Here is an 11,292-nt window from a genome sequence, read left to right as displayed (position 1 = left end):
TTCTCTCTGATGACGCGGTAACTACAGCAGGGAAAAAAGTACTCTTGATGGACACTCACTGGGTCCGTCAGACTGGAGACATTTGTGTGGTAATGTGACCAAAAATATTTAAGACCTACTGAATTTAAGACTTTTTAAGGCCTTATTTTAGGACAACTTTATTTAAGACTTTTTAAGGACCCGCAGCCACCCTGATTAAACATTAATTTAAAAACAATATAAAAAACACTCATACTTTAGTAACTTTATATATGAGAATATACAGTAAATACTAAATTAAGATTTTATCTATTTCTTCTTTATCTATTTTTTTATTTAATTTATTATTTATTTGATGCCGCAGTTAAATACATAATAAACTAAGAAAAAAAGTATGCCTAAAAAGGTACAATTAAATTTAAAGCCTTCAGCCTGTAGATTTGTAAGACCATGAGAAACTTTTCAGGGTGTTAATATCCTGCCATGAAGTGTTTTTTTTTTTTGCAGGTGAAGCAAAATTCCCCTCCCTCAAAGCCTAAGTGACATTTTAATCAGCCGTCAAAGCTGACAGCGGTCTTCTGGGTGACAGCAATTCTATGGGTGAATCAGAGATTTAGTCTTTCTATTTCAATAGTGTTCTAACAAGCCGCAACACATTTGCCGGAATCAGTGAGAAGCCTCACGTCACTGCTTGTTCTTTCTCTTTTTTTCCTCGTCTTGTTTTGCATCAGAGTTCTGAGGTACAGGAACCGAAAACAGGGGGTTGAGAGTGTCTACCATGTAAGATTTACCCAGATGCATGCTGGAGCTTACATGTGTGGATAGATACTGTGCGCTTGTAAACGGGAAGTAGGAAAAGCCACAAACTTTCAAGCATGAAACATTCAATCACAAGACCTGGCATTTTAAAATCAAAATGAGTTTTGTAGCTTTTTGTCCATATCTCTAGCTTTAAACTAATCTTTTAGCAGATAAAGTCATTTAAAATGTATAGTCTTCCTTTTCCAGAAAAAAAAAATTACCAAAATATTGATGACTCATCATGCATATGTATTGAATGTGCTCTAGGATGATAATTACACCATTATTTGACTAGCAAGTAGCAAAGCATGTTCAAATTAATCGAAAGTATATTACACTGTACATAATTAATAATCATTTGAATGCAAAACACTGCAATGTTTGTAAATTTATCAATAAAGTATGTTACGCATATTATTATAGGTCAGGCTTAAAATGCACCTTTACAATCAATTTTTTGCAAAGTCTTTCTATCCCATCCTTTGCCTAAATAATGCATTGAAGACCTCCGTTTTAAAGTAAAAATGCTTGTTCATATTATGTGTGTTTGTAATCAGTTTGTATAATAAGCTGAAGTTGATTTATATAAATCTGGCACACTTGTACAAGACTAAATGCAAAACTTTAAACTCAGGCAATGGCCCCCAAGACTAGTTTACTCAAAAACAGCTGTGCCATCACTAGACAATCACAGGCCGGACTGATCATGCAAAAAGCCAAAGTGAGTGAGTACTTCGATATGTTAGACTATCTGGCATATTTGAGTCTGTAATCTTACTACTGCAATGGCCTGTGAAAACATTTGCACAAGCCTGTGAAAACTTGCTCTGCAAAATTCAAAAGGCACAAAAAACTCTTCACAGGCTCTGGATCAGTGCTCTCGGCCCATATTAGGCCAGAAACATACTCTATGCATGCATGCGAAAGCACATTTTTGGCACTGCAAGCATGTGGTGTATATTAACATGCATATTTGTGCCATGTCAGTAACAAACCTGTCAATATTGTGTCTAAAATGTAAGTAACCCAATTACGTGACCACTCAACTAGTTTATTTAACTAAAATCAATGTAACATTTGTGATCGTGAGAATATTCTGCAATTAGCTCCCTTGTCATGGTATGTTGCTTAACTACATCATGTTATAAATAAAAAACTTAACATTCTGAATTTTTACCTCAGTATGTTTCTGCTGTGAGTTTCTTTGTGTCCCGTTCAGCTCTTTTACTCATTTCATACACTCATTTGATTTGATTTCTCCATAAAAGTCTCTTACAGGCAGCGCAAGCCTAAATAGCGCGACCTTGATACCAGAAATACACAATCCATTATCAATCGCTGTTTACGTTGAATGTAATAAAATCAGAAGAATCATTCTCACGTTTTGATGCGTCACTGGTTATTTGTTTGTCAAACAGGCTATTTGTCCGGTTGGGCAAGCAAAATTCTAGAGCCATTTTTCAGTAAACTTGCATTAACCCATTTTAAACTAGCTAGGAGGCTGGTCAGCTAACTGTAGCAGTAACTACAGCGGGGGGGAAATCTGTCTGTCCAATGACTTTAAACAGTCACTGGGTCCGTCAGACCGGAACTGGGACCGAAAATATTTAAAACCCATCGAATCTGAATTTAAGACTTTTTAAGGCCTTATTTTAGGACAACTTTATTTAAGACTTTTTAAGGACCCGTGGCCACCCTGATTAAACATTAATTTAAAAACAATATAAAAAACACTCATACTTTAGTAACTTTATATATGAGAATATACAGTAAATACTAAATTAAGATTTTATCTATTTCTTCTTTATCTATTTTTTTATTTAATTTATTATTTATTTGATGCCGCAGTTAAATACATAATAAACTAAGAAAAAAAAGTATGCCTAAAAAGGTACAATTAAATTTAAAGCCTTCAGCCTGTAGATTTGTAAGACCATGAGAAACTTTTCAGGGTGTTAATATCCTGCCATGAAGTTTTTTTTTTTTTTTTTGCAGGTGAAGCAAAATTCCCCTCCCTCAAAGCCTAAGTGACATTTTAATCAGCCGTCAAAGCTGACAGCGGTCTTCTGGGTGACAGCAATTCTATGGGTGAATCAGAGATTTAGTCTTTCTATTTCAATAGTGTTCTAACAAGCCGCAACACATTTGCCGGAATCAGTGAGAAGCCTCACGTCACTGCTTGTTCTTTCTCTTTTTTTCCTCGTCTTGTTTTGCATCAGAGTTCTGAGGTACAGGAACCGAAAACAGGGGGTTGAGAGTGTCTACCATGTAAGATTTACCCAGATGCATGCTGGAGCTTACATGTGTGGATAGATACTGTGCGCTTGTAAACGGGAAGTAGGAAAAGCCACAAACTTTCAAGCATGAAACATTCAATCACAAGACCTGGCATTTTAAAATCAAAATGAGTTTTGTAGCTTTTTGTCCATATCTCTAGCTTTAAACTAATCTTTTAGCAGATAAAGTCATTTAAAATGTATAGTCTTCCTTTTCCAGAAAAAAAAAATTACCAAAATATTGATGACTCATCATGCATATGTATTGAATGTGCTCTAGGATGATAATTACACCATTATTTGACTAGCAAGTAGCAAAGCATGTTCAAATTAATCGAAAGTATATTACACTGTACATAATTAATAATCATTTGAATGCAAAACACTGCAATGTTTGTAAATTTATCAATAAAGTATGTTACGCATATTATTATAGGTCAGGCTTAAAATGCACCTTTACAATCAATTTTTTGCAAAGTCTTTCTATCCCATCCTTTGCCTAAATAATGCATTGAAGACCTCCGTTTTAAAGTAAAAATGCTTGTTCATATTATGTGTGTTTGTAATCAGTTTGTATAATAAGCTGAAGTTGATTTATATAAATCTGGCACACTTGTACAAGACTAAATGCAAAACTTTAAACTCAGGCAATGGCCCCCAAGACTAGTTTACTCAAAAACAGCTGTGCCATCACTAGACAATCACAGGCCGGACTGATCATGCAAAAAGCCAAAGTGAGTGAGTACTTCGATATGTTAGACTATCTGGCATATTTGAGTCTGTAATCTTACTACTGCAATGGCCTGTGAAAACATTTGCACAAGCCTGTGAAAACTTGCTCTGCAAAATTCAAAAGGCACAAAAAACTCTTCACAGGCTCTGGATCAGTGCTCTCGGCCCATATTAGGCCAGAAACATACTCTATGCATGCATGCGAAAGCACATTTTTGGCACTGCAAGCATGTGGTGTATATTAACATGCATATTTGTGCCATGTCAGTAACAAACCTCAGTACAAGAGAGCTTCCTTTAAATGTCTGAGCCACTAAACTGAATGTTGTTATTCAGGCAGCTGCTATAAAAATGTAAAAACTAACTCGGTCGGCAAGATTCTCCTCTAAGTGTTGCATTTGCAGTAGTTGACCTGAAAGTCAGCACAGGTGCAAGCATTTATGTGATAGTGCTTCTTGTGGCTGAGAATGCAACACACTAATTTTAAAGGAATAGTTCACCCAAAAATGAAAAATTTGCTGAAAATGTACTCGCCATTAAGCCATCCATGATTTAGATGAGTTTGTTTCTGCATTAGAACAGATTTGGAGAAATGTAGCATTACATCACTTGCTCACCAACAGATCCTCTGCAGTGAATGGGTGCCGTCAGAATGAGAGTCCAAACAGCTGATAAAAACATCACAATAATCTACAAGTAATCCACACGACTCCAGTTCATCAGTTAACATCTTGTGAAGTGAAAAGATGCATGTTTGTAAGAAACGAATCCATTATTAAGGTGTTTAACTTTAACCCATCGTTACTGAAAATATGAGTCCAGAATCCATAATAATGCTTCCTGTGAAAAAGCCCTGTTGTCCTCCCACATCAAAATCCACTGACATATTTGTTAAGAACTGTTTTTTGCTTGATCTGTGTATATTTCTCTCCTGATTCAAAAGAGACAACTTTTTTTTACCGGGGAAGTAATATTATCGAGAGAGGACTCGTATTTTAGACAGAAGCAACAGTTTGAGGTTAAAAACGTCTTAATAATGGATTTATTTCTTACAAACACGCAACTTTCGCCTTCACAATATGTTAATTGATGGACTGGAGTCGTGGATTATTGTGATGTTTTTATCAGCTGTTTAAACTCTCATTCTGACGGCACCCATTCACTGCAGAGGATCGGTGAGCACACAAATGATGTAATGCTACATTTCTCCAAATCTGTTCCCATGGAGAAACAAACTCATCTTGAATGAGGGTGAGTAAATTTTCAGCAAATTTTCATTTCTGGGTGAACTATTCTGACATTGTGAAATCAAATAAAAATTGTCTTTGAATAATATCATAGAGCATATTTTGGCCTTTAGTGTCTGTATGAGGAGCACAATTCTGTTCCTCACACCCCTAAAGCCGTTACAATAAACAGACATGTACACAGAAGGATTCTGGGTATTGCTTGGACATACCCATTAAAAGCACTCTTCTTTGTGGTTAGTTCTTTTGGCCACTATCAGCAACTGTAGTCTGCAATAATTTCACATGTGAACACAATAACAATCTATTCTGTGTTTAAACCTGTCCAGTTTCGCAAAGGGAAAGTTTTGCACATACCTCTTTGGAGTCTTCCTCACTGGCACTGTCTGTATCGCTCTCTGCTGGAAGATGGAGAGAAAGCAAAGTGGTCAGACTGATTCATCAGGGACTTCCTGACAGGCAGGTTATGGCGTATGGGTGGATGAAAAAATGCAAAGGATCATCAGATAAAATAAATGTTCAACCGATGGCCTGCCTGTACGCCTTGTATATTTAACCATTACAGGTTTAGAAGTTTTAACTGATTACACCAATTAATGACTGAAAGATATCCTCAGGGCCAGTCATTTCTAATGTTTAAGATGAGGAAAAACAGCTTAAATTGCACTGAGAGATGCTTAGATAAAAGACTATATAAATCATAAATACAAGGAAAAGGAAGATAAGTTTGCTTTGGCAGTGTGGCATTGTGTTTGTGTTTACTATGAATAACTCCACACATGAGCAAGACATTTCATGCTGTAAAACCACACGCTTTCAGCCCCAGGGACTTCTGAGAAAAAAAAGGATTGTTGATTAGAAAACACGGAACAACAGGACATGAGTCAACATTCCCGTCCGTGTACAAACGCACTGACAAGTGGTACTGTACGGTAAATTTCACACCACTAAAACAAGTTTTCATAAGCCAAGCCCTACAATTCCAACAATGCCAAGAGTTCATCTCAGTACTCCACACGCAGTCAATGAGCAGACAGAAGAGTAGCTACATTAAAAGGCAGACAACACTGCAGATAAAGGATATATTTAAGTATTTTTCTTCTACTCTAGGAAGTCATTTGCATTCCTTAGTCGTAACTAGCTCCCAGAGGGAACTAAATAAAACAGCAACACTTATAGACAGAAATGCAGAAACGTTCTAGCTGTAATCTTGGATCTAGTGTTCACGCTTTTAGCAGCGAGCTGGATGGCTTCTTATCGGAAGCAGTGTTTCAGAGCGGGCCTCTGCCATAGTCAGCAACAATTAATTAGTGGTGTTTGCTAAGATAAGAATTATTACAAGGGTGAATTCTGGTAAATTGGGACACTTTGGCCATTGAGATGACTGGGAGAAAAATGTCCCAAATAACAGAAACAAACTCATCTTGAATGAGGGTGAGTAAATTTTCAGCAAATTTTCATTTCTGGGTGAACTATTCTGACATTGTGAAATCAAATAAAAATTGTCTTTGAATAATATCATAGAGCATATTTTGGCCTTTAGTGTCTGTATGAGGAGCACAATTCTGTTCCTCACACCCCTAAAGCCGTTACAATAAACAGACATGTACACAGAAGGATTCTGGGTATTGCTTGGACATACCCATTAAAAGCACTCTTCTTTGTGGTTAGTTCTTTTGGCCACTATCAGCAACTGTAGTCTGCAATAATTTCACATGTGAACACAATAACAATCTATTCTGTGTTTAAACCTGTCCAGTTTCGCAAAGGGAAAGTTTTGCACATACCTCTTTGGAGTCTTCCTCACTGGCACTGTCTGTATCGCTCTCTGCTGGAAGATGGAGAGAAAGCAAAGTGGTCAGACTGATTCATCAGGGACTTCCTGACAGGCAGGTTATGGCGTATGGGTGGATGAAAAAATGCAAAGGATCATCAGATAAAATAAATGTTCAACCGATGGCCTGCCTGTACGCCTTGTATATTTAACCATTACAGGTTTAGAAGTTTTAACTGATTACACCAATTAATGACTGAAAGATATCCTCAGGGCCAGTCATTTCTAATGTTTAAGATGAGGAAAAACAGCTTAAATTGCACTGAGAGATGCTTAGATAAAAGACTATATAAATCATAAATACAAGGAAAAGGAAGATAAGTTTGCTTTGGCAGTGTGGCATTGTGTTTGTGTTTACTATGAATAACTCCACACATGAGCAAGACATTTCATGCTGTAAAACCACACGCTTTCAGCCCCAGGGACTTCTGAGAAAAAAAAGGATTGTTGATTAGAAAACACGGAACAACAGGACATGAGTCAACATTCCCGTCCGTGTACAAACGCACTGACAAGTGGTACTGTACGGTAAATTTCACACCACTAAAACAAGTTTTCATAAGCCAAGCCCTACAATTCCAACAATGCCAAGAGTTCATCTCAGTGCTCCACACGCAGTCAATGAGCAGACACAAGAGTAGCTACATTAAAATGCAGACAAAACCGCAGATAAGGGATATAATTGAGTATTTTTCGTCTACTCAAGGAAGTCATCTGCATTCCTTACTTGTAACTAGCTCCCAGAGGGATCTGAATAAAAGAGCAACACTTATAGAAGGAAATGCGGAAATGCTCTAGCTGTAATCTTGGATCTAATAGTGTTCACGCTTTTAGCAGCGAGCTGTATGGCTTCTTATTGGAAACGGGCCTCTGCCATAGTTTGCAACAATTAATTAGTGGTGTTTGCCAAGATATAACTAGTCTATTACTCACTTTGCCAGTTATGGATTTGAATAAACTTCTAACCCACAGTATTACACTTTAGCACTCGCTACCAACCACCAATGAATGATTCATGCAATTAGACTGAAGATTGTTGCTTGGAAGCCAAAAAAAATGTACGAAAAATTCTCATAGACTTACAATAAAAAATGATATTATAGAAACCTGCCAGAATACCCTTTGTTTATGCTGGTTTGCGGCCGGTAATATTCAATTTTTTGCGACTGTCGTTTTTAACAATACAGTTGAAGTAACAAGGTAAAATCCAAACGGCAAAACAAATCACATTAAATAATCGCATTCACTTAATTCTTAGTATCATTCTTTCTATTATATCTAATTAAATCGGAAAAACAAAAAACAACTTATTTCATTATGTCTTTACAAAACCAAAACGAAAAAAAAAGAAAAAAAAGACCTGATATTCATATTTTCATTTCTGTGCACAAATAAAACATGCAATATTCTTATTTCATTATTTCTCTACACAACCAAAATGAAAAACACAAAGATTGGGGTCCGTGTACTTTCTGGTCATTAGATTTTTCTATAAAGACGTAAAGAGAAATCAAAAACGTTCCCCCCAGGGTAGAGAGAGCACTGGTTATTCACTCCCCCCTCCTACAATCCCTTCCGGTCCTGAGACTTGAACCCGCGACCTTCGTATATATATATATATACATATATTTAGTCGTGGCCTAATGGCTGCTGCATGTTATTTACAAATCAGAGATGACGTAAAGAGAAATCAAAAACGTTCCCCCCAGGGTAGAGAGAGCACTGGTTATTCACTCCCCCCTCCTACAATCCCTGCCGGTCCTGAGACTTGAACCCGCGACCTTCGTATATATATATACATATATTTAGTCGTGGCCTAATGGCTGCTGCATGTTATTTACAAATCAGAGATGACTTTATTGATAACCAATAAAACGTCATTTGGTTTTTATGTGATTTAAAACAAGAAAATATGATACCCGGTGGATGCTGATTTTAGCCTACTAATTTTATTCACAAAAGGCCTATTTAGTAGAAACTTGAGATGCAACATGTTCTCACTGGCTATTACAAACAACAGTAGAATTTTTTATAATAACATTGTTTGTAGCCTATTTCATCATGGGAAAAACCCAAACCCACATTAAAAAAAAATCGATATTTTTTTCTATATTTATATATATATATATATATATATTTTTTTTTTTTCACCTTAATACTTAGTCAATGTCTGGAGACCCATTTATAGAATATACTTTATGAACTGAAGCAAGGTCATATTAATGCCTTTACTGTTGCTATTCCAGGTCATTTAAAGGCTAGTTTGGGAAAGTAAAATGTGTACATTTATATTAAAAAAAAAAATGCTATTAGTAAGTTTATGTAAAAATAATGTTATAAATAATAATAAAATAAGAATTAATGATTTATTCGTCAGAAATTATATCCTCCGCTGAATAAGCCGCCAGTCACATCGCTTTCTTCTTCTGGGGTAAATTCAAGGCTTATTGCTGAGTGTGAATTATTCCAAATAAATAAATAAACATAAAAAGTAGATGAACTTGATGAAGCTTTATGCGTTGTTTTCTCAAGGAAAAAAAATTTAAAAATTAAAAAAGAACAAAAATTAAGCCTATATGAAAAATCTATAGCTTAACTTTTGATTTTTCGTGAAATGACCAGAAGGTACACAGACCAACAATTATAATCAATTAATTATTTAATTATGATCAATTTGTCATGTCGTGTCCTGTTTTGGTTTCGTTTTCATTCCTTGTTCCTGTTAGCCTTACTTCTGTTTGCTCATTAGTTTTTTATAGTTACTGATTACGTTTACCTGTTCTGTTAAATATCCTCACCAGTTCTCCTTGTTATTTAAGCCCAGTGTTCAGGTTTCGGTGTCATCTTAGTATTGTGGTTGCGTTCTCTAATGTATCCCTTGGATTTTGGATTAAAGACTATTCTGACTGTGTCTGTGTCTCTGTGCGCTCGTCTGTAGCAGTTACCCATGTAACAATTATCATCCAGGCCACAACATGCAGTATTATGATTTAAGGGTGTGTGTTATTCATTTTTCAACCAGGTTAATTTGTGTACCAGGAGTATTTTCTTTGATGATTCCATGATATTTCTTTGACATATGAAACGGTTATTCTTGGTTTTACATAATATATTATCAGAGAGAAGAGTCTGCTGTTTTTTTATTTAATCGATCTCATTTCACAAAGCACAAACGACTATTTGGGGTGAATCTGGAGTATGTGGGGGGCTGAGTGACCTCAGAATGACCTATAAATATTATTTTAATATCTAAAAAAAACAAAGCAGCACAAATTAAAAAATTTTACGGCACAAACGGAGCACAAACAATTGAGACTATTTTGCCGGTGTTTTACATTGGGTGGGGGACCAACTTCACAGAGGTGTTTCAGCACCTATTGGTGACAAAAGGTTATCAGCAGTTATAGATTGGGAACAGGTTGTTTGAACTTTGTTAACATACAGAGCTCTATAACGCAGTGAAAGAGCTCCTGTATTGAACAATCGATTCTAGAGCCATCGATATCAACCTATTCAGCACCACCCTCATGGACAGTACCTGCTAACGTCGCATGTAAGAAGGTTTACCTTAAGCAACATGCTAAGGTATAGTTCGGGGAACACGCCTAGAACAGGTATACCTTTAGTTAAGATATACCTTTAGAGTCTTCGTAGCGAGCTAAGAGACAACGTTATCGGGAAACGCAGCCCATAGTTGTTACAACAGGACCTAAAACTGTAATGGGACAAAAGGTTTAGGATGTTCAGGGCTCTTTCTGACTCTGATGAACAAAAGCATGTACTTTGCCACTGCTACCCTGCAATACACTTACTTCTTCATTGAGATTTGCAGCATCCTCGTCATTTTGTCTTACAAACCACAAAACAACATCCTGGCCAGTTAACTATTAAACTATTAAAATTGCTTTTGGTAATTGAAATAAATCTAAAATAAAATAAAATACAAAGACAGCACTGGGTTGTATTTAACCCAGCATTTTTTAGAGTGTAGATACTAATGGAATATCTAAATGTTTCCTTGGCAAATAACTAAAATAAAACAAGTTTAAGTGAAGTACTAAAATTACTAAGACTAAAACTGAAATAAAAATTAATTAAAACTATACAGAAACCATACAGAACTATATAGCAAAGTATGATAAATGTATATTTGTCCGCATGTCATTATGTGGATATTAGTCAATTGTGGCCTGTTGTACTTCGTTTAAGTAAATTGTGGACACATACTAATTTGTTCCCTCATTTAAAAAAATCGTGGCCACATTGTACTAATTTGTTCCCTCATTTTAGTAAATCATAGCCACGTTGTACTAATTAATTCCCTTGTTTTAGTAAATCATGGCCACATTGTACTAATTTGTTCCCTCATTTTAGTAAATCATAGCCACGTTGTACTAATTAATTCCCTTGTTTTAGTAAATCA

At 35.9% G+C, this 11,292-nt stretch overlaps 1 protein-coding gene and 1 long non-coding RNA gene across 12 annotated transcripts in view; one reads left to right on the top strand and one right to left on the bottom strand.

Moving 5' to 3' along the window:
- Positions 1–11,292, bottom strand: part of LOC107710481 (interferon regulatory factor 2) — a 30,011-nt gene that overhangs the window by 1,615 nt on the left and 17,104 nt on the right. For 9 of the 11 annotated variants that reach the window (XM_016515266.1, XM_016515267.1, XM_016515265.1 and 6 more), the window contains one exon: positions 6,823–6,866. In XM_016515266.1, the coding sequence (XP_016370752.1) occupies positions 6,823–6,866 (44 nt within the window). Of the gene's footprint in view, positions 1–5,392; positions 5,437–6,822; positions 6,867–11,292 lie in introns of all 11 variants that reach the window. The other 2 variants (XM_016515263.1, XM_016515262.1) reach the window with 2 other exon arrangements.
- The window catches only part of LOC107710483 (uncharacterized), a 24,471-nt gene continuing 18,059 nt past the window's right edge, over positions 4,881–11,292 (top strand). Inside the window, exon 1 of the long non-coding RNA XR_001636603.1 lies at positions 4,881–4,890. This is a non-coding gene — a long non-coding RNA (uncharacterized LOC107710483). The remainder of the gene's footprint in view (positions 4,891–11,292) is intronic.

The sequence above is a fragment of the Sinocyclocheilus rhinocerous genome, unplaced genomic scaffold, assembly GCF_001515625.1.
Source record: "Sinocyclocheilus rhinocerous isolate Xijiao unplaced genomic scaffold, SAMN03320098_v1.1 scaffold297, whole genome shotgun sequence".
In the NCBI taxonomy this organism is placed as follows: Eukaryota; Metazoa; Chordata; class Actinopteri; order Cypriniformes; family Cyprinidae; genus Sinocyclocheilus; species Sinocyclocheilus rhinocerous.
This window is presented reverse-complemented; position numbering and strand designations above follow the sequence as displayed.